General features: G+C 45.3%; 2 protein-coding genes across 2 annotated transcripts in view; one reads left to right on the forward strand and one right to left on the reverse strand.

Moving 5' to 3' along the window:
- KBTBD3 (kelch repeat and BTB domain containing 3) overlaps window positions 1–2,237 on the reverse strand; it is a 36,560-nt gene extending 34,323 nt beyond the window's left edge. The window contains exon 1 of the mRNA XM_032427802.1: window positions 2,032–2,237. The gene's annotated coding sequence lies outside the window, so the exon portion shown is untranslated. The remainder of the gene's footprint in view (window positions 1–2,031) is intronic.
- Window positions 1,099–23,501, forward strand: AASDHPPT (aminoadipate-semialdehyde dehydrogenase-phosphopantetheinyl transferase). Its single transcript, XM_032427728.1, has 7 exons — window positions 1,099–1,301; window positions 2,118–2,616; window positions 3,895–4,120; window positions 16,067–16,188; window positions 17,024–17,185; window positions 19,887–19,955; window positions 21,622–23,501. The coding sequence occupies exons 1-7, from the start codon at window positions 1,099–1,101 to the stop codon at window positions 21,784–21,786; spliced, it is 1,446 nt and encodes a 481-aa protein (XP_032283619.1). The 3' UTR covers window positions 21,787–23,501.
- Window positions 23,502–23,798: the final 297 nt, after the last annotated feature.

Raw genomic sequence — 23,798 nt, forward strand, 5'->3', positions numbered from 1 at the left:
AAAACTTAGAGGATTTCATCTGATGCTTTTCCACTGAAATTGAAACCTGGGAGAGGTTATGTGATTTACCCAAAGTCACACAGATAGCTGGTGGTGGAACTGGAAAAAGAACACAGATTTCTCAGAAATCACTAAGAAGCGATAGATCAGGAGCTGGCAAGATGACTATCACTCACAAGCTTGCTGAACGTCTAACACTTCAGTCCTCTTTTTCCCCTGACCAATGCAATAAAAAATATCATAATAAAATGTTTGGGCTTACTGAATATAGTTAGGCACACTTTATATTTCCTTAAGGAAAAAAACTGAGGGAAGTAAAGGTGGACAGAATATAAATACCAATGTTAGCTTATAAAAGGAGTAAAATCTATTGTAAAAGTTCATCAAAACATTTGTATACTCTTTGTAAAAGGTAAGGTATGCATTAAATTCCCTCTCAAGTAGTTTACATTCTAATTTGCAAGGTAACACACATACAAATAATTCGGGATAATAGATGTCATAAGGCAGTATAAGAATAGTTGCCAAATGAATTAAATAGAGAATATTAAAAAACATACTCTGGGGTTGTCCTTAAGAAAAGGTCAGGTTTGCCCTAAGCCTTAAAGGACAAGTAAGAATTTACAAAGTAGACAAGGAAGGGGATTCCATTAAACAAACCTAAAAAGAATGTCCACTAGTACCAGGGATGGAAGGGAGTGGGGAGAGGGAGCTTTTTTAGCCTTCTTGTACAGAGACATTCTCTTAGGTATGACATTTGAGCCGAGACCTGAATGACACAGAGGAACAAGAAATGTGATGACTGGAGGAGAGAATATTCTAGGCGGAGGGAACAAGTATGAATGGCCACACCGTCTGCCTACGAGGCTCCACACAGAACACACAGAGCTTACTTCAATGCACAAGAATGAACTACGCCCAACCCTGTGTTGCAGTAATTCCACAGATTCCTCTCTTATCTCGGATTCTCCATCAGTAACAATCATTACTACTGCACAGAACATGTGACAATGTACCTGGAAGTGTTTTGGAAACAGAAAATAGAGTGAAATTAGGAAAATCAGTTCAAAAAGACAAGAACGGCGAAGTTCTCATACGATGCTGAGACACATAAAGTTAGCAGTGGAGAACGGAGCTGGGATCGCCGGCGATGCGAGTACTAGCGGATCCTTCCACTTCACGTACCTTCCCATTTCCACCTGCTGCGGGCTTGTGGCGCACGCTGTCTCGGCCCTGCCAGAGTGTAAGCTCTCTGCAGGCGGCAAGCAGATCTCACACAGGGCCCCTGACACAGGCGTTTGGTAAGTATTACCCGTTGATCTATCCAGACACTGATTTGTGTTACGTGTGTGTTGTGTGTTCAAAATCCCACCTACTGCAAAGGGCTGGAAGGGGCTCATGATACGAGGAAGTTAACGGAAACAAGCACAGATGAAAACAGACCAGAAGCCATGTTAAGGGCTGCAAACACCCCTCAGGGCGCTGTGTGCTTCCTCCTGCGGGCCCTCGGCCGCGTGCCCCGGCAGCCGGAGGACCGAGGGGCCAGCTGATCCCAGCGGGTGGCATTTCCTCTCCCGCAAAGCTGGGCGCCGCCATGGCTCTGCAGAGGCCAGTACCCGCAGGGGCTCTGGTCACGCGGGCTTCCCCAGAAGAGTCCCCCAGGGCCCCGGGGTCCCCCAGAGTCCCCCCGCGGCATCCAGACGGCCCTCGGTCAGGCCTGGGAAAACAACCGCGCAAAGGCACCGAGCCCCCGGGGAAGGCTGCTGAGCTAAGTGCGCTCCGCCGCGTCCCGGGCCGCCGCACGGCCGCAGCGAGGGGTCCCGGGGCCGGCGCGGAGGGCAGGTCGGGGCCGCCGCGGGGCACAGCTCGGGGGGCCCCGAGCGCCGAGCTCCCCGCCGCCGACAGCCCTCCCCGCGCCCGCACACGGACGATCGAGCGGCGGCCGAAGCCCCGGGGGCCCCCTCCTCCGCGGGCCCCCCAGCACCAGGCGCTGCCATCCCACTCCTCTCTCAGACCCCAGAGCTCACCCACCTGCAACTGCAGTCTCCGAAGTCTCCACCCTGGTCTCGCTGCTCCGCAGGCCCGACTGCGATTGGCCTGGACCGCTGTCCCGTTAGCGCTTCTCCGAGCGTGACTGGCGTAACTAGGGGGCTCTCGGCCTTGGTCCCTCCCCCTGCCCCCGAGGCCCCGCCCCGCGTGACGTCACGAGGTGTCGCAGAGCGCGGAGCGCAGAGGCGGGCCTCCGTCTCCGCCCCTAGCCGATCTCTCCCAGAGACCGCGGCCGGGCCCGGGAAGCGAGCGCCCCGGTGGGCGGGGCGTCGTGCGCGCCGCCGTCCGCTCCGCCCCCTCCGCCCCGACGCCGGGAAGAAGGGGGCGGGGCCACGCCGCGTCCGCGCCCTCCGAGCCCGGTGGCGGCGAGCTGCTGTGTCGTGCGTGCTGTCGCCCGCCCGGCGGTCCCGCGTCGTGCCGGCCATGGAGGGCGTGCGCTGGGCCTTCTCGTGCGGCACCTGGCTGCCGAGCCGCGCCGAGTGGCTGCTGGCGGTGCGGTCGATCCAGCCCGAGGAGAAGGAGCGCATTGGCCAGTTCGTCTTCGCCCGGGACGCCAAGGCCGCCATGGTACTAGCAGGCCCGGGGTGCGGAGAGCCGGCGCCTTTGTGTGTGGGGCGGGCCGGCGGCGGCGGCCCCTCCGCGGGGCCCCCAGGTCGCGCTCCCCCGGCGCGCGGCCCCGCGGGCCCGTCCGCAGGCGCCCTGCAGGTGCGCGGCCTCCGCACACGGCGGCGGGGCCCGGGGTCGCGGGAGGAGGCCTGCGCGGGAGGAGCGGCCCCGGCGGGGGGACGCGCAGGCCGGCGGCGCGAGCGCGAGGCTCGGGGAGCGCTGTTTGAAGCGGGGGCGTGATTGCAGCCGGCGCGTCTGCGAGCAACAAAGGGGAAGTTGCGTCGCGGAGTTGGCGCCGCGGCGGGTGCCGTCCCTGCAGACGCCGTTCTCGGGCGGGCCCCTCGGGACAGCCTGCCGGCTGAGGTGCACGGGTGTGCAGGGCACGGCGGCGCATTTGTTTCCAACTTTGTTTTATAGTTCGTAAGAAATTGTGTAGTTCAGAGTAATGCAGATTGTAAAGTCGGTGTTAGGATGGAAGGGAAATCCTGGAAAGAGGTTTTATAAAATATTACAGACTTTGTCATTTCATACCCTTGGGTATTTTTGCATGATTTTAGTGATTTGTTTCTTAATAATTAATGGGAGTGGGACAGTGGAAGGAGTGTATGTGAAACGAGTCATGCATTGCGCATTACTGAAGCTGAGTGATGGGTCTATGGGGTCTAGAGATACCTGGACGTACGCGCAGAGATGTAGGTACACCAGGGCTGCTCCCGGGGAAGTTTTTTATAGTGGCTAACCTAGAGCCCGCCTGGAAGTGCGGTGGGAGGGGACTAGTCCGTCGGGGGGGTACCTGGGTGTGGAATACTGTGCTACAGTCAGAAGGGGACCGACCAGACTCGTGTACGCGTGCAGACATGAAATAATCCCCAGCACTTGCAGGCTATAAAGCTTAGGCATGGTGCGGTGCTCCATGTAGTAGGATCCCAAATATGTCTGCATTAAAAAAAAAAAAGCATAACTAAATGAAAAGATATTTAGATACTTAGAAGATCAGAAGGATGTAGAATTGTTAACATTGGTTGAGGGGAGGGAATTGATAAAGAGGGACTTTAACTTTTTCTTCTACCTTCTTAAGCATTGCTTAAATCTTAGTACAGTGGGTTTAGTACTTACATATTTTTAAACACTTAAAAATGAATTTATTCTAGAAACCCCAGAAATAGACTGTGTATGTTACAGGCAGGGTATCTGAATGTTTAGTAGACATTAATACACACCACATGTTTTACTTAACAGGCTGGTCGTCTGATGATAAGGAAATTAGTTGCAGAGAAATTGAATATCCCTTGGAATAATATTCGTTTGCAAAGAACTGCAAAGGGAAAACCAGTTCTTGCAAAAGACTCCTTGAACCCCTACCCCAATTTCAACTTTAACGTCTCTCATCAAGGGGACTATGCCGTGCTCGCTGCTGAACCGGAGCTGCAGGTGGGAATTGACGTAATGAAGACTAGTTTTCCAGGTAATGTTGCATTTGTTGCACGTGTCTTGTTTTCTCAGTTCTTACCTGTTCAGAAATCTCAGGCCAGGAGATGTATTTTAGATACTTAAGCTTATGAAAAATGTGCTCAGTACTCAACGGTGGTGTATCTGAGAGAGCTTGTATCTGAACAGGGTGTGTTTCCCTTCTTCCTTGGACATCAGTAGACTTCTGTGTAAAGGAAAGATTCTCCGTTACTGGGGATGCATGTAATGCTTTGCCTAGAGGCAAAGGGAAAATATGAAGGTTTTCATTTTGGATTATACCTCAGCTTGTTACATAAGACTAAATTTGAAACTGTTTTCCAAGATTGTTAAATTTTGTAAAGAACAATTTTTATATAGCTGTTTGTCTTTTATTTAAATAGCATTAAACAGAACTGAACTCAACAGTCCATTTTGAAGAGTGCTCTGTTCAGAAAACATAGTAATTATACTGTAAGAACTTTGTTTCACTCGAGTATTTTCTGAAATTCATCAGGAAGTTGTTGTTTTACTTAAAAAAAAAAACTCAATGGTGAAGTATATCATAGTCCTTAGGTAGATAGATAACATGTATTTGTGCTATATCTAAATACAGCTCTTTGCAGCGCATTTACATTAGTGAAAATGAAGAGCAGGCAGTTAGTAAAATATTTAAGTTGCTTGTATTTTGCTTTAGAAATTCATAATTGGTGGCTGTAGGAACTGTTTACATTGATTGTGGGGTTGAGTGTACCCAGGCAGTTTTACTAGAGCACAGGTTCTCTTCACTACTCTATAATTTTCGTCATCGCTCACATTTAGTGAGCACTTACTCTGTGTCAGCGCGTTTTGCCAAGTACTGTAAGTAAATTGTCCACTTTAATTGTTCCAGCCGCCCCTTGATGAATGAGCTAGTATTCTTACCAGGAGGTAAGGAGCAGGCTAAGAAGAGAACCAGCAGCTTCCTAATTTCAGAGTGTGACTTGCGAATCTCCCCACTGGCTCCACCACAGAACCTTCTGTTGCCCTTAGTCTGGAAGATTTGTGTTAACTTCACCCCCACCCCTATTTCTGCAGAGATGACGATGTACTTCAGGGAAGGCTTCGTGATCCCTCTGTCATAGCTAGGTTCTTTAGTTACAGGCTCTCATAAAATAAGTTTCCTTCATTCCAGTAACCTATCTCAGCCCCTCATGACTTACCGGGGTACCTGATTGTCTTTCCTGTGGTCCTTATAAGCCACACGAGAGCAGGAGCTGTGAGATCCTTCCGAGCTTGGTAGCTATCCCATGTCTTAGCCCCCTAGTTTAGTGACACCAGCGTCCACTAGATATTTTGTCAGATGAATGAAGCTGTGCCCTGTGCTGCTGCCGTGAGGCTTCAGAGTATGGCTGTGAATCTCCTCTCTCACTGTTGCTGTCAGTGCATTTACTCGCATTTTCCCACCATTCCCTTTTTTTTCTGACCTGCTCATAAACCTCTCCATTAGAGCCCTGTTCTTAACTTTCCTCGGGAAGCTCTCCTAGTAATAATGGGGACTCTTGACCCAAAAATCCCTGGGTAAGCATCAAGGCACTTTTTTAACCCCCTAATATTGTTTACTACATTTCATGTGAATATGCACATGTGTTTTTCTCTTCGAGAGGATCTGGTTTTCATCAGGATCATAGCTTATTCTAGGGGCGCGTGGGTGGCTCAGTCAGTTAAGCATCTGTCTGCCTTCGGCTCGGGTCATGATCCTGGGGTCCTGGGATTGAGCCCTGCTCGGCGGGGAGCCTGCTTCTCCCTCTGTCTCTCCGCCTGCTCATTTTTTCTCTCTCAAATAAATAGATAAAATCTTAAAAAAAAAAAAAAAAAGCTTTTTCAGAAAAGGTGAGCATGGGAATGAGCCTATATGCTTTCATAGCTTTCTTTTGTCCTTATTCCAAAAATCAGAAATTACCTGGAGGCCACTGGTCCTTCCAGGGCAGTCAGCACAATTACACAGTGATGGCTGACTCGTCAGGTTGATACCTGCCTTGAAATTAGGCCTGTGAGACAGATTTTATTACCAGTTGGCTTCATGGACCATGTTGGCTTATGGTCAGTACTGGATAAACAAGTAATTACTAATTGAAACTTTTAATCGTTGGTAAGATAATTGAGCAAAAATCGAAAACTCAGTGTCCTGTTAATTATAGTTTATTAGAGCCCCCCCCCCCCACTTTTTTTGTCTGACCTTATTTGGCTGGTCTCAGTGTCCAGGCCTTCTACTATTCTTTGCGTCATTGCCAAAGAGCGGTCGGTAACATGTCACACGGGGAAGAGATCTTTTCCACTTGTCACTAGTATCATGATTTTGTCACTCATTTCTGAAGTATGAGTGCACACAGTTTCATCACTCGGGGGGGGCGGAGGAGACACTGTTTTACTTTGCTGAAGATTCCTCTGATTGCTCGGCTTGTCCAAGTAACTGGGGCAAGTTGCCAAGTGATGGAGGGTGCAGCTTTATGCCTGTGTCGGACACCGTTACTGGATTGTCCGCTCTCAAGATGGAGTCGGCCTTTGGGGATGGCAAGTGCCTTGAAAGGCTCGGTTCTCCTTCTGTCGTTCATTCCCCTCGTGTCCACGCGAGCGTCACATAGGGACTTGCGGAGTCTTTCCTTCTGGTGGGTGCAGATGGTTGCCCTCACTCTCCCAGCTTCCCCAGGGCTGCCGTGGCAGGGCAGTGGGGACAGCTGTTGGGTCTGGGGGCTCCGGGTCTCTTCCAGCCAGATGCCCACAGTTGGGCAGATTGCTACACCTACCACTTGATTCTCTGCCTGATGGAGAAAAGAGCTTTACACCAAAGTAACTCATGCCTGGTTGGTGCTCAATAAATGAGTGTCCGGAGAAGGGGGGGGTTAGAAGATATTGGGGACCCTGGTGTAAGGAAGGTGCCAGCGCAGTACCTCTCCAACCCCTGGGGGAAGTGCCCTAGTGCTTCTAGGGCATCATTATAGTTTGCTACCCCCATTGGGAAATTGGCTTTTCCTTCATTTTCTAATTTTTATCCAGCGTTAAAGACTTTTGTAGTTATAAGTATAAAAGAAAAGATAGTTTTATGAATTAATTTCTCATATTTATAAAATAAGGCAAATCAGATAGATATAGTGTAAAAATTATGATTTAAATTTGGGAAAAGACCAAAATAAATTTTTCCCATGATTTTACATTTTCAGATTTCCATTTTTATTATAAATGTGGCTGGATATTAATTGGCAGGACAGAATAACTCGATAGTTTGAGATTTGATACCAGTTTAACAGCTTTGAAATGACTGACAAAGACCTGCTTTCTAGAACAGCTGCTCCGTGAATTAAGTACAAAATGGGAGGTGGTCTTATAAGCTGGGAAGGTGGTAGAGTCTCCCTGTCTCCTTCCATCACACTGTTCCCTGCGTTATTATAATTAGTTCCCCCTTTTCACTTTTGTCCCCACCCAGGCAGTACATTTCTCTGTACAGAGGACAGTGGTCTATAAAAATACCTACAGCAGGGGCACCTGGGTGGCTCAGTCAGTTGGGCATCTGCCTTCGGCTCGGGTCATGGTCCCAGGGTCCTGGGATCGAGCCCCGCATCGGGCTCCCTGCTCAGTGGGGGGTCTGCTCCCTCTATCTCTGCCCCTCCTCCTGCTTGTGTGCGCTCTCTCTCTCAAATAAATAAGTAAAATCTAAAAAAAAACCAGCAGTTTTCTCAAAACTCTTGGGTCGGTTCTTAATAAAATCCAATCCCCTTAACATGACCCTATTGTCTTGAACTCACTTACCTCTCTTTTCACATTTCTGGTTGCTCTCTTTGCTCACTGTCTTCTGTCCACACTCATCTTTTATTACCTCGAGTGTAGCAAACATTTTCCTGTTCAGAGTCCTTCCTTCTGCCTGTTCTTCTCCCCCCCCCCCCCGCTTTTCTTGAGTAGCTGAGACCTGGAGGGTGAGAAGTGGCCAGTAGCTCCTGAGAGAAGACTTTCTGACCCTTCGCGGGCCTTCTCATTTGTCACTAACTTCGTTACTGGATTATCGTCTGTTCTCCCGCACGAGGGAAGGTCAGGACCATGCTTGTTTGTCTTTGCCGCCGCGGATCTGGTACTTAGCAGAGAGAGGAGCATAGAGCAGGTGCTCCCTAAATATTTATTGCATGTACAGATGATCGGAGTTCTGGGTTTTACTGAAAATGTTTGTTGAAAAATGAAAAAATGAGTAACAGCCACAATGGAAAATGTTTTTCTTTCTTTTTTTTTTTTTTTTAAAGATTTTATTTATTTATTTGACAGAGAGATAGAGAGAGAACACAAGTAGGCAGAGAAGCAGGCTCCTCGCAGAGCAGGGAGCCCGATGCGGGGCTCGATCCCAGGACCCTGGGATCATGACCTGAGCCGAAGGCAGACGCTTAACCGACTGAGCCACCCAGGCTCCCGAAAATGTTTTTCATCTGAGATTCTAGTTGGAATATAAACCGTTCTCATCAGTGAGTTACGATTACAAATAGTTCTTCCTTTGAGATTTCCTCCTCACCATCCATGTATCTCCCCGCTGCTTCTCTCCTTCGCCTCCCCTTTTCTCGGGTTCGGCTTTCACCCTCGTTGCCGGGACAGTCTGTTCCACTGTTCTCCCCGTGTACCCTGGTCTCTGTTGGCTGGACCTGCGTGCTGCAGGATGTGCTTAAAGCATTTTTCTTTTTTAAGCTTGGAGACCTAGAGCCTGCAAGTAGCTTAAATAAGTCACTCTTCCTTCTGTACTCTGAACTCCTCCCTGGGAAGCCGGTCTTTGCCGGCAGGGGGTTTACCCCCTGCCTGGGTGTGGGGCGGGTCTTCACTGCACAGAGGATTGGAGTGGGGTACGCGTGGAGAACCAGCGTTTACTGAGCATCTCCTCTTCGTAGCACTGTGTTAGAGCCTCATGTGCGTTACCTTCATCTGCTTCAGCCCAGGATGTAAGTACTCTTTATTTTATAGAACAGAGTAAGACAGGGGCGTCTCGCTGGCTCAGTTGGTTGAGTATCTGACTCTTGGTTTTGGCTCAGGTCATGATCTCAGGGTCGTGAGGTCCAGCCCCACGTCTGGCTCTGCACTCGACTTGGAGTCTGCTTGAGATTCTCTCTCCCTCTCTCTTCTTCCCCTCCTTTTTGTGTGTGTGCTCATGCCCTCTCTCTCTTTCTCTCTCTCAAATAATCTCGTCTTAAAAAAAAAAAGAGAGATTAGAATAAGACACTGGCCCAAGATGACAGCTCAAAAGTAGATGATCATGGATTTGTACCCATGACACAAAGCCCACGTATTTAGCCCCTGCCTCTCAGTACTAGATTTTACTGATAGCTGTTTAAGGATTTGCAAGTACAAAAATATATGAAAAATTCTATGGAACTGGGTTAAATGAATTTAACGTTTTTATGGAGCAACTGATATCTTAAGAGTATGAAAAATACAGTGAGAGGGCCTGGCTTTACCATTCTTTGCAACTATGTTAGGCGTTGTAAACAAAAGCATGGTGTCAGCAGAAGAATAGACAGCTAAGAGGGTTAAGAGTTAGAGCCCAGTATTTTTTTTTTTTAATTAACATATAATGTATTATTTGTTTCAGGGGTACAGATCTGTGATTCATCAGTCTTACACAATTCACAGCACTCACCATAGCACATACCCTCCCCAGCGCCCATCACCCAGCCACCCTGTCTCTCCCACCCTCCTCTACTCCAGCAACCCTCAGTTTGTTTCCTGAGATTGAGTCTCTTATGGTTTGTCTCCCTCTCTGGTTTCATCTTGTTTCATTTTTCCCTCCCTTCCCCTATGATCCTTGCCTTGTTCTCAAATTCCTCATATCAGTGAGATCATAAGATAATTGTCTTTCTGTGATTTGACTTATTTCGCTTAGCATAATACTCTCTAGTTGCATCCACGTCGTTGCAAATGGCAAGATTCCTTTTTTTTTGATGAGCCCAGTATTTACATAAAGTAGTTCAGTGGATAAAGATCATTTATTAAATGGTACATTAATCACGAGAGTAATAGCCTATTGACTATTTGAATTTGTTTTTTGTATAAACTACATATCTGTACTTTCTAATCCTTGTATAAAAGATCTTTATATGTTATGGATATTAACAGTTTTTTGACCGAATTTGTTGAATTTTTCCCATTCTATTATATACTTATATTTTAAATTTAGTTATATTTTTGGCCATATGAATTTTATTTTTTAATTAAATACATCTATCTTTTCCTTGATAAATTCTGAATTCTGTCTTGTTTGGAAAAAATAATTAAATTGATAAAAGATTTACTCTACCCATAGAGTAGAGTCTATTAGATTTTGTTCTAAAATTGCAATTTTATTTTTACATTTAAATCTTTCATTCCTCTAGAATTTATGTTTGTATTATGTTTTACATCCTAATGGCTAAACAGTTCTACCACCACCAGTGCTGGGTAGATGAAGGCATAAACCTGGAAAGTGCCCGGAATTAAGTACCTAATAAATGTTCGCTCTAAGGTGGTTGTGGTAGTTGCTGCTGTTATATGTGTAGAATGGTGGTTCTAAAACGGGTCGGGATACTACAACCAGCCAGATGCTTCTTAAAAACGCAGACTCCTTGAAACCACCCTAGACCTACTGGAACAGAGTTTCTGAGAGTACAGCCAGGATTCTGTATTTCAGCAGTTTCTCGGGTGAGTGGCAGACGTATTAATGTTTGGGAAATGCTGTATTGGGGTAATTTACAGAGCCAGCAAAGAGAAAGACGGTAACACATTCACTTTTTTAACGATTGAAGTCACGAGAAAGCCGCTGGATCCTGTCTTATGCTGTACGGCAAAATTAGAGCGAGGTTCCTAACAGTTCTAGTGCGCAGGGGAGGGGGCTGCTCCGTCGGACGTCTGCAGGAAGGGTCCCTGTTACGCTCACGAGGTCGGGAGGAAGCGCGAGGTCAGCACATGTGACTGATTTCATGTTCAGTCTTCTCTCTCACAAACATGGGGATGTATCTGTGGCAAACTTGGTGGACAGAGGTTAACATTGTTAATACGTAAAACGCTTGGAGGTACCGATGGGCAAAGCCGTCCGGACTCACGCGGTGAAGGGACGAGCTCAGGCCCGAGGACCCACGGTCAGCACGGCGCGCACGGCGGGGTCGGAGCTTCGGTCCGCCGCGGCCTGAGGAGTTGCAGGCCCGGCCCGTGCGCACTCCCTAGTCTCCCCGACTCTCTGTCCCCTTCTGAAGCTTTAGAAGCCCCACCGAGATGCTCCGTAAATGCCAGTAAAGAGGTGATGGAGGCCGGATGTGGACGCTTGGCTCCGGGCGTGGCGCCGAGGCTGCAGACTCCTGTCTTGCAGCAGCGACAGGAGCTGATCACGTTCTGAAGGCCACAAGTCAGTCAGCCTGCTGACAGGGTCGCGCCCCCCCTCTTGTTCCGGGAAGAATCCCTCGTTGCCTCTTCCTGGTGCCCTGGCAGTCCTCGCCGTCCCTTGGCTTGGAGCTACTTCACTTTGGTTTTCCCTTCGCCTTCACGAGGCTTCTCTCCTACATTCTCTCTCTCCCCGCGTGTGTCTTCGTCGTGTCTCCCCTCACAAAGACACCAGTCATTGGATACGGGGCTTGCTCCGATCCAGTGCGACCTCATCTTGACTTGATTACGTTTGCAGACTGTACACATAAGGTTACATTTCCTAGGTTCTGGGTGAGCATGAATTTTGGGGGACACTGTTCAACCCAGTACAGTCCATCTTCTGCCTCCTGCCTTCCCCAGTTTCTGTGTCCTTCCCACATACAAAATAAAGTCATCCCTGCCCAGCCTCTCCAAGTCTTAGCATATTCCATCTGACTCCAAAATCTCTTCTGAACATCGTCAACTCAGAGTTCCAGATCTCATCATTTGAGTGATCTAACTCAGGTAGAGGTGACACTGGGTATGCTCCCCGGTGGGGCAGAATTCCTCTTTCTTCAGTGAACTTGTTAAACTAGAAAACAAACCATCTCCTCCTGTGACTCACTGGTGGAACAGGCATAGGATAGACATGCCCATTTCAAAAGGGAGAAGTTGGAAGATAAAAGGGAGGCATGGGTCCCAGGCAAGTGTGCAGCCCAGCCGGGCAGATGACCTAAGGTTTCAAGGTCTGGGAATAGTCCTCAGTGTCTCCACGCTCTGTGTCCTGGTCCCTGGGGCGGCCCCATCCTGCCCCTCGACCATGCCTTCAGGATCCTTCCCTCGTCTTGAAGGGTAGCACGTTTACAGCCGTGGAATCCTGTGCTCGCTCTGTAGGCCTCTCTCCTGCCCGTGTGTTGGCACGTGGGTGTTGACAAATGAGCACTTACAGAAACAGCAGCTAGGGTTCAGGGCTGCCGGCGCGGGGGGCTTGCAGCCCAGGTGGCTGCCTTTCGGACCAGGGCTTCTGCTCCCCAGCACGTCTGTGGTCCGCAGGCTGCGAGATGCTTTGCGCACCAGCTTGTGAAACCCAGTAGGAGTCGCTCGCACAGTTTTTCTTTATTCTGGGTTTATATCTGGATGAATTCCCAAACAGGTGAGCTGGTAAATCATACATTATTGTGTACCTACTAATGCAAATTTGAGAAATCTGTCCCCTCCCGTGGAAGCAAGAATATATGTAATCCAGTATTTAGAAAATGACACTACTAGAATTTTTAACGTGACTTACGGTCAAAAGCTAAATGTTGTTATTCTGAGGCACACATTTGGACACTGCTTCCCCCTAAAATAACGGATCCCTTTTCTTTAAGGCAGAAAGGTGAACTTTACCTGAGATGCTGGTGTAGATGCACACTGGTGACCTTGTTTGGGGGACAGGTTGATGTCGGTGGGCTTTGAGGTTGGGGCACCAGTAGGATTTTTTTCATAGGCTTTCAACAGCAGTCAGAGCACTTACTTTAAATTATTTCGTTGTTGGTTGTGACTGTATGTTTAGTGAACTTCCCGGTTGCTCTGGGGTCTTGAGTAGTTGATCATTGTGGAACACTTAGTTAATATCTAATACTGCTTTTCCCAAAGATTAAGCTACAATAGGGGGGATCTGGTTTCTTTGAACTTGGTTAGTCTAGAACAATGTAAGTTTTTGAGTAATTTTATCTATATATATAAGCTCTTAAACATCTAGTAGGATGATTAAATCAAAGACTGTATTAGGAGGATTTGCCAGATTATATGGCTGATAATTGTGCTGCCTTCAGATAGTTTGAGGGACAGATCTGTTGTTCTGGTATTTCCTACTGGTATTTTTTTTTCTTTAAATTCCAGTTTCCTAGACGGACTACCTCACAGACTATTCCCCTCTGTGTATTTCCACCATGGTACCACACCGTGGCGCTGTTGTGCTTTGGCTGAATATTTACAAAATCCTCTTTTCCTGTTGCTGTCAAATCTCTTATTTTGTGGAATGGATAAAATGCTCTCAAAAGTATATGAAAACACTCATATTAGATACTTTTTTAGCTGTACATAATCAGTTTGTGATTGCTTTCAGTGATTGTGCTAGATTGCTTTTTATGTTAATCAGTTCGTTTTTTATTAGCATGCATATTTAGATTTTTTTTCCTTGATTGCCCCATCTTATTTAGTTAAAAAATCAGAAGACTTTTTGAAGGTTATGAAGAAACCAACAAACAAAATGACACAATAGATGAGAAGAGGCATGTATTTTTAAATACGACTTTTTGGGTCGGGTTCCATTAAAACTGCAGTTCTGCTCAAAATGTGCAGAGCTGTCTTCCAAATCCAAGGTAGCTTTTCTCCCCATTATTACTGTTCTGTGCCAGGACCTGTTGAAGAGGAAACAGGTGATGATTTATGCAGATGGCAGTGCTCCCAGGATTTAAAATCTCCAGGTTTACTCATGTCACTTTTGCAAGCCTGCCGTCTTCAGTGTTATTTCTCAAGCCAGTATGTACTAGTTCTGCTTGCTTTTTGACAAGACCGTTTTTATTCAGGGGCTTAAGGAAGGTGTCGGAGAGTAAGGGGTCCATGGCCTGAAGAAGAATCCCCTACCCCAGGACTCCCAGATCAGTTTACTATTTCAGTGCTTTGCATGGAATGACTTCGTAGCTTTGCTGGGCTACTTTTAGGAAGTAATAGTCTTTTAATAGTATGAATAGATAGAAACAGTAAGTACTAGTTGGGTTCATAAAATGTGTTGAGATGTATTCTTCTCTCTTGAGAAGAATACAGTGCCAGGGGGTAGACAGATGAATTAAATGAGTCTGATGAACTTGAAAATAAATGAGAATGTTTGTCTTGATCTGTAAAGGATCACCTTTCACTCATTGTAGGGTCATCAGAAATACTTCCTGGCTAAACAAGAAGAGACTCTTGACTCTGTTGAAGTGGAAGTGGTAGGGAATCATAAACAGTCGTGTGGAAGAACTGGCTTTAATATGTTCTACCCGTGACAGAACTATGGGAGTGGTGGTTGGTTCCTGTAGGGGGACTGTAAGCCCCTGTGAGGACAGGTCTGTTCTGCTCATCGTCTGTCCCTGGCATCCAGCACTTGGGTGTTTTCAGAGTGAGTGATCCTCATAGGAGCCCTAACCGTTGCATCCTCGCAGGGTGAGATAGCGATAAAATGCCAGTAAAATGTTCAGTAGAGGGATTTGACATCTTTTTTCCCCAGACAAGGTTCTAATGCCCATAGAGAGTATGGTGGTGGTGGGGTCTGTTGCTTCAGGAGTGGTAGTCAGCCAGTTGGGCACGTCAGATTTTAGAGTTGGGTATTTTGGAAATGGGAATTGGAGTTAGAGTAGATAACGATATGTTAACACGATCTTCAGAGGGACTGCCTTAAAGAGGAGGCAGTATTTCTGCAAAATAATGCAGTCATGAATGAAGGACATAGGACAGTAGGGCATTGGGAAGTAACCAGATAGTGGTTAAGTTCATTTATTCCTATAGTAAGTGTTTGTGGTTCATCTCCCTTGGGCCAGGCTCTCTGGTGGCCCAGCTAGGCTGTCGGGGTCTGTGTGAGGCCAGGAACCGGGACTGACGTTTGTAACCATTAGTTCTAGATACGTGTTTGTGTAGTGTTTATACATAAATATTTGTATATTTGTACAGTAAATAAATGAATGATGATAGAAACAACCTGCTCAGTGGTAAAGATAAACAGCATAGTTAGATTTTGGAAAAATAGAATATGAAAGGCCTATCTTGTATTTTTAATTTGCATCTTAGCCCTTGATTCTGAAAATTGGATTGAGTTACTTTATTTATTGTATCTGTTTAGAATGCTCTGTAATACTTTGTGGAACAGAGGTGCTAGGGCTGGGTCTCAGTTTTTTTAAAATGAGCTTATTTCACAGGAACATCCCTGAAAAGACAAATTAAAATCTGTTTTTATTTGGAGATGTCAAATTAGGAAACATGTTGAGAGATCATCATTTTAAAGGAAATAAGCATATGTTAATTTTGCAAAGTGGTAACTTAGAATAAAAACAAAAAAACGATCCTCAACTTTGATCCTCAACTTTCTACCGGTTCTCAAAAACTTACAGTAAAGAAATTGCCTTTTTTTTTTTTTTCTGTTCTGTAGCAAAGTAAAAATGTAAATCCCAGGGAGTATCTGTCTTAAGAGTGTTGTGGATTTCTGATACTCTGCCACATATAGGAAATTTCCTCCTAGTTACTTAGAATTTATACCACTTTTGGCTGCTAAATGGTATCAGATTTTCAGAAGGCATCTATTGATATAACCATATGTGGTTTTTTCCCTTAATTATTTAATAATCCACAGAATTTCACGATTTCTTTTAAACTATGCTTCTGTTTCTGGGCTAACCCCTGCTGGTCACTGAGTGTTATTTTAATTCCCAGCTTTGATTTGCTGACATTTTGTTTAGGATTATTGTGATTATATTAAAAAATAAGGTGGCCTGTAGCTTTTTGTCTGTGGTTTTTAACCGTTTTGGTAATAGAACAGCTATTTTTAATTCTGTGTTTCCTCATTTGGCAGGTCGTGGTTCAATTCCAGAATTCTTTCATATTATGAAAAGAAAGTTCACCAACAAAGAATGGGAAACAATCAGAAGCTTTAAGGATGAATGGACTCAACTGGACATGTTTTACAGGAATTGGGTATAATTTCTTTCTAATTTTGAGAGTAAAAAGTCTAGGATAATCCATTAGCTTCACTAAAAATGGGAGCAAAAGTCCTTTGGTTGCCCAGTAGGTCTTAGAGTGTTTGAAGTAGTTGGGTGATTACTTGGGAACTTCATGATTTTTGTGTATCATTGTTATATCATGCTCACATGTAGGAAGATTGAGTGTATATTCAGTGCTCAGTTAGCAGGTTGCTCTCAGGCTAAAACAAAACCTCTTATTTATCATTATTTATAAATAATATTTAGTGTTTCTGTTTTCAAAGGTACTCATACTCATGAGGCCTTACTTAACAAACACTAGTGTAATATTCACTACGTGCCAGGAGACGCGTGCTCTCCGTAGGGTAGTTCATGTAATTATCCTGACAGTGCTGTGAGGAAGGTCCTGTGGGTATCTCATGTTACTCCTGACGGAGTGGAGGCACCGGGGGATTGGGTGACTAATCCTGAGATCACACATCTGGTTTGTCTCTGTCCTGCAGCAGGTATAAAAACAGTAATAATTTTTTTTGGCTTTTTGTTTTTTTAAGATTTTATTTATTTGAGAGAGTGCGAGAGAGAGAGAGCATGAGCCCAGGGGCGGGGGGAGGGGGTGGAAGCAAACTCCCCACTGAGCCTGGGACTCCAGGATCATGACCTGAGCCAGAGGCAGATGTTCAGCCAACTGAGCCACCCAGGTGCCCCCCAGAATAGTAAGAATTTATAGCCCTAATGTAGCAGAGTTAAAACTCCAGTTGCACTGGGCCTGTAGAGTTTATGAAGAGTTTTGCCTGCTGAATGCTCTAATAGAAAATATCTCTGTATTTTAGGCACTGAAAGAAAGCTTCATAAAAGCCATTGGTGTTGGGCTAGGCTTTGAATTGCAACGGCTTGAATTCGATATATCCCCATTAAATCTGGACATTGGCCAAGTTTATAAGGAAACACGCTTGTTCCTGGATGGGGAAGAAGAAAAAGAATGGGCATTTGAAGTAAGAAATTTACCACACTTGCTCTAACTATAAGAATCCCCGTGTTGTGTGCGTGTCTGTGAGATGGGTTTGGGGTCTGGTCGCTGAGACAAGACGCAGCTGGAGCCCGCTGTTGGTGCTCTGAGGGGGTCAGGGATACTGAGGGCATATGGCATTTAGGCTGACGCCTGAAAGCTAAGTCACAGTGAGTTCAGTAAAATGGGAAGGGAAGGCGGCCCTGTTCTTGTTGAACAGCCAGAGGCGGCCACTGTGTCTCCTGATGAGGGGTTCGACGGAGTCCAGGTTAGACGACCACGATCATGTGGCCATAATTGGCCAGGTTAAAGATTTGGTCTCTCTCTGTCTTTGGTCTCTGTCACTAGCAATTCGTGGTCGCTAGAGAGAGAAACCCAACACAAACTCATTTAAGCCAAAAATACAGTATTATAGGCTATTAGAGTGATTCATGTCACCGGGCCTCAGAAATAGCTAGAATTCGAGGCTAGAAAACTCAGAAATTTTTTATCTTTTACTTTTTCCTTTCTATATGACCCGGCTCAGTTTATTATAGACTGAAAATGCTCGCTTGGACATAATCAAGAATCCGTTATTTATTGTAACAAATACAGAGGACTTTCTACTTACCTGAATACCGTATCTCACACCTGGAAAAATAATGCTTTAGAAAAATGAAATGTTAGGTCGAGAGGGATATCCTTTTTTATAGGCTCTCAGTTTCCATAATCAGTTGCTCTTAGGAAGGTCACCACCAAAAAGTTCCAATGATGAGGTTAGAGGAAATAGAAATTCTTTGCATTGAAAGGAAAGTGCTTAAAGAAGTAGAAATGTTAATATTTAGGACAGATATATTTTCAGCTTTGCCGTTGAAAAAAAAATTGTAAAATTTGAAAATTTTAAGTTATAGCTTAAACTTTGTTTATAAGATGGGTTATGTAACTAAGAAAATAACATGTGCTCTCACTGAAGCAGATTAATCTTCGTAATCTAATGCTAAACTATCCTAAAAAGACAAAATGTTCGTGCTCCCTTTTGGCTTGTTGGAGATTATAGGGAAGTTCTGGTATTCACAAAAATGTTATGGATAAAAGTTCTAAGCTTAGGAAAGTCTTGAAAATTTAGGAAGTCTTAGAAGTTAAATCTTAAATTCAGTAGCACTGAATGCACGTCGTTTAAGTAGCTAAGTTGCTGGTTTCATTTTTTTTGTTTCAACTGACATTTATTATATGCGTTGTCCTTGACAGAAAGGACTTAACGGCAGAGTCCCTCCCCTCACAGTGATCCGTTGAGTGTGGATGTGCTGTGACTGAGTCATTCATTGTGAAGTGGTTTCTTCATATTTGCTGTCATATTTCCTATTTACGTGGTGCCGATGAGGTCAGAGTAGATGGGGGAGCTTTATTGTGTACCCAGTGTACTGAGTTGTGGCTTCTGGCAGGGCAGGGGTGTGGGTCGGTGGAGCAGGGCGTCCTGGTGTTTCAGCGGACGGGTGGAGTGCACACTGGCAGGGGCCCACGCCTCCTGACCTTCCGCTCAGATGCAGACACCACAGAACTCACCACCTGAGTGGTTTTGTAGAAGTGGTTGCAGCCGAAACGTGTCTGCACTATGATGTGCACGTGATCAGTATATTCAGTGTGAAAAATGGAAGACCATGTATCAAAAAGGGCAATTTTGTCTAAATAACAAATATTGTGAGCTTGCTTTTAGTTAAAGGGAAAACACGTTTGACCTGTTAAGTCTTCTGACACTTAGCTACTTTTTTTTTTCTTTTAAATATACCTGTCCTTAGTGAATCTCATTTATTTTTTTGCTAATTTGGGTACTTTAAGGTGTGAAGTTACGAGTATCCTATTTCTGATTGTAGTTTCCTGTTTCAAACTGGTATCTTACGAAGGAATGCCTTAGTAAGGTGGCTTTTCATTGGAAACTTTAATAGTTTGGGTGGTTTTAATAGTTTTTAATAGTTTGTAAAGATATTGAGGTAACTGCCTCAATATCCTATTCTAGGCCCCATCCCTGTTGTTTCAGACCTAGCGGAAGACAGAAAACTACGTGTTCTTTCAGGCTTACCTGTGAGTTTCTACAGAGTTCCCATGGGCTATAGTTCATGAAATGCGTACACACCAGGGTTGCAGTCTGAGGTTTTTACATGTGCACCTGAAGTACATCCAAAATAAACACCAGTGATGGCCAAGGACTATCTCGATGTGCGGCCAGATAGGACTCTCCATCTAGGTCGTTTTCTGGCCGAAAATGCATAATCAGACCAACCAGAAATGTGCAATGTTCTGTTACAAAAAGGAGGGACAGTAGTGGATCGTATGTTTTTAAAATACTGTCATAAAAGACACAAAGGCTAGCAAGACAGGACAACTGAAAGCAGGCTTTGACCCTCGGTGGGCTCTGGTGGGGAAAGGCTTTGACCCTCGGTGGGCTCTGGTGGGGAAAGGCTGTAAAGGGACTTTACTGGATTCAGTCACAAACACTGCAGTATAGGTCGTAGACACAACTCTTCTTTCAGTGTAATTTACTGAAGCTGTTAACTCGTGTGGGTACGTGAGAGAGTGTCCAGGTGAGGGGAGGTGGGGGGTGTATGTGTGTGCCTGGAATACAGAGAGAGAGGGAAAGGAGATTGAAAAATACAGAAGTACACCTGAGTTTGCACATTTAGTGATGTCATTAACTACCTTTTATTTTTCAGGAAAGCAAAATAGACGAGCACCATTTTGTTGCAGTGGCTCTTAGGAAACCAGATGGATCTAGACATCAGGTTGTAAGATTTTAAGATTTCTCTTACTTTTTTCTAAAAAGCATGAATCAATGTGGAGTTTGTTCTTTATTGATGGAAACAGTCATCTGGTTTCTATCAGGTTAGAGGTGTTTAAGATGATAGATTTAGAAGTGTTTTTCATTATCAAATCCTTAAGATCATCTGGGATTTCACAGAAATTTTTTAAAAGCGTGTTACCTGTTTCTTCATGCTCAAGAATATTACAAAGAAGACATTTTGATAGTGCTGTCCTGGTACTTACGTTTCAGTAGAAGCTCAAGATAACCAGTCTTAGTCCCCTTAACAGTGGTTTATCTCCCGGTGAACTGGGGCTGTGTGGAAGGTCCCAGCTGGTGGGTCTGAGCAATGGCAGCACCTGGCAGGTCGAAGCCCCTCCCCCTTGTGTAGCCATCTCCCGGATTATGCCCATAGTTAGAGGCTCACACGCCTGGGGCTGTGGGGCAGAGCACTGGTCTCCGTCCTCCCCGTCACAGTCTGCGTCTGCTTGCTTCTGCTCTTAATTGTTACGTGAGGAAATGAAACAAAAACACCCTCCCGGTCAAGGACGCTCAGCCTCCCTCTACATAGTTGTGATTCTGCGGAAATGATGTTTTAAGGAGTCCCCGGTAGCGGTAGACGAGTCGGAGCTGTGCGCAGGTCCCTCTGTTCGGGAGCCCGTGTGAGGAGCCGTAGCATGACCGGTGTACGTGCGTCATTACCTCGAACAATAGCTCCGTACGCCGACCCTGCTCTTGATCCAGCAGCCGCGCATTTAATGTCTTCATGGCTTAGTTACAAGGGGGTGTTAGCTGAAGCTGCTCTGGCCCAGGTTGCCTGTCCTCGTGGGTAAGTCTCAGCTTCACGCTGCAGAGCGCTGTGTGCTCTCTGTCCCTCGAGGACGAGCGTGCTGTCCGGAAGACCTGGCTTCCAGGCCCAAGGCTGCCATGGTAACCTGGGTGTGAGCTGGCACGGAGTGCTGGATCCTCCTGAGCCTCAGTTTCCCCATCTATAAAATTGAGATAACCACGCCATCAGCATAGTTGTGAGACGTGAATCTGGTAAAATCGTACTGGGCCTTGTTACAGCACCGTATGAAATCCACCTCCTGCCCTCCCAGCGGAGATGGGACGGTACCGAAGGTCTCCACCGGGTTCAGGTGTGGACCGGGGCTCTGTCTGAGAACATGAGACAGTGTTCACCTTGAGGGTTGAGTGAATCGTTTCCTGTAGAGGTGCTGCGTGTCTTGTGCGGCGATGGGGACTTTATCAGATCTACCTTCCAGAGAGTTCTCAGAAGTTTGCATTGTGGCCCTCCTCATCAGAAAAACCTAGCTGCTTATTAAAGTGACGTATTTGGGGGATCCTTTTAACTCATCCATCAGAATTTTTGGATGTGTGGCTCAGAAATCTACGTTTGAAACAAATACCGTGGGTTATGTACCAAAAAAGTTCAAGGATCAGGTTATTTGTTAACTTTTCTTAACTTGTTATGTTGGCAACACTAACACAAGGAGTGATTACAATTATCTAGAAATCCTGCTCTGTTATAACTTAATATTACTGACCTGTAATAACTTGGCTGGATTTCTCCTTTTCCTAATTATGAAATTGATTGTAAGATGAACATTCAGTAAAACCATGAGGTAATCTATTTTTTCCCCTTTTAGGTTCCATCTGAAGATGATTCTAAACCAACTCAGAGGCAGTTTACTATTCTCACCTTTAATGATTTAATATCATCTGCTGTTCCTATGACCCCTGAAGATCCTTCATTTTGGGACTGTTTTTGCTTCACAGAAGAAATTCCAATACGAAATGGTACAAAGTCATGATAGGATTCCCTGAGTAACAAAGGAAAATGAAAACTGTTTGTAATCTTCTGTATTCACAAAATAAATGCCTGATAGTATCAAATTTTATTTCAAAAACCAGTTTTCAAAAACAAACAACTTTTCCTATTAGGAACAGCAGGCTGTCGGTTGAGGATAGCTCACTAGAATATGTGTCCCTCTTCTTTCCCCCAGTTGCACTGGATTGACACAAGGAGTAGAAAAGGTAGCAGGATCCTAAAAGTGATAAGTGCTTGTTGTAGAAAAGAGTAGAAAATGCAGATATGCAAAGAGGAAACATTTAAATTATCTTTCAGCGATCATGATTCCTAAAACCCGAAGTATCTTTCTAGACCTTCTTGTAGGCAAATGAATCCATATTAGTACACCTTTTTTTTATGGAACCGTAGTGTTGTGTAATGTTTTTGTTGTCCCAAGTGCACATCTCCTGGTCGCCATCGTGCGTTTGTGGCCCGACAGGCTTCTGCTGTGTGCTTAGAACCGGGATGCTTTAGACCAGACGGTGCCCGACCGTAACGAACCTCAGTCGCCTGGCCTCACACACACCGCCCAGGGGCCCTTGAGGACACTTGGTTTGCCTGAGCCTCAGTTTACTGGTTTTGCCTTCAGCTTCTCTCCCTGGTACGAGCTGCTCTTGTAACTTCAGCTCACGTTCGTAGAATTGTACCTAACAGGCTGCAAAGGCCATTTCTCCTCTCACATCTCATTTCTGTCGGTGAAGAGGACCTGCCCAGATCCCCGCGTTTCCCCTCAGTTCCTGTTGACTCAGATCCCTGAGTCTGCGGGAAGTGGACTCTGGGTAAGGACAGGCCGAGGCGCGGTTGGGGCGCAGGCTCGGGGGGGCATCCACCACGCTGCCCGAGGCCCAAGCGAGGTGCACCGTGGCGCTCGACTGCCCACCCGGCCGGGCTTGGGATTGTCTGTGGCTTTTATGCATCGTAACCACGTTGTGAGGTACATGCCTGCTTAGGTCCTTACCACAAATTCTACGAGCGGCTCACAGGGCTTGGGCGTTCTTACGGCTTTGACGAGTATTGCCAGGCGGCTCCCGAGAGGCCCCGTAATTCACGCTTCCAGTTAGTGTTGGGTGTGACCAGCCCTTCGCCCCACCTGCGTTCTCCCTGCTCAACTGTACATATGAGCCCTTTTTTTAATTTAATCTTTGCCTTATTTTTTTAATTTGTATCTCTTTAATTACAAATGAGATTGATACATCGGTGTTGTTTTTGGCTGTTTTTATTCCTTATGAACCACTTGTTCATTGTGTTTGCCTGTTTTAATTTAGCAAATAGGACTTGACTTAAAGTGGGAACATATTATATAAGATGCCAAGACCATCCTATCGATGACAGAATCTCTTCTATGGCTGTAGTGCATGTCTTGGGGAGTTAAAGTCTTGTTATTGTTAAATATCAAGAAGTGAAATAATTTCATTGTTTTTGTTACTAAAATTAAAAATTGTGTGTAAATTGTATAAAATTAGATACTTTGCTTAGTAAAAAAAAATTGGAATGTTTTGTAATTTTTTTATTTTATTAAGCATGCCCAAATATCCCAAGCATAGTAAATAATGTGTTTTTAAAAGATCAAGTAGCATCCGAAATAGGAAATGTTGTTATCCCTAGCATGAATGTGATGGTGAAATGGAAACCTGTCATCTGTCTTGTCATGATAATAAAGCAGTTAATTTTCGTGAATTTTTATGAGCTAGGCACTGTGCTAGATTTCATGTTTTGTTTTTCTGTTTCTTAAAGTTACACGTAGTTTACAGAGTTACATAGATCTATAGGTTTGTTTTTCTGAATGAAAAATACCACCCCCTTGACCTCATTCCCCGATTTCCTACCCCCAGAGCAGGCTCTTTGTTTTACCATTACCGTATCTTCCAACAACATGCTTCTGTTGCTTCTACTTGAATGGGCATTAATCCCCAGTGTCAAGCTTGTTCCTCTGCTCTCAACCCATTGGATGCTTCCTTCCTGCTCCCTTCTCCC

The sequence above is a fragment of the Phoca vitulina genome, unplaced genomic scaffold (assembly GCF_004348235.1).
Source record: "Phoca vitulina isolate PV1807 unplaced genomic scaffold, GSC_HSeal_1.0 scaffold38, whole genome shotgun sequence".
Classification (NCBI taxonomy): domain Eukaryota; kingdom Metazoa; phylum Chordata; class Mammalia; order Carnivora; family Phocidae; genus Phoca; species Phoca vitulina.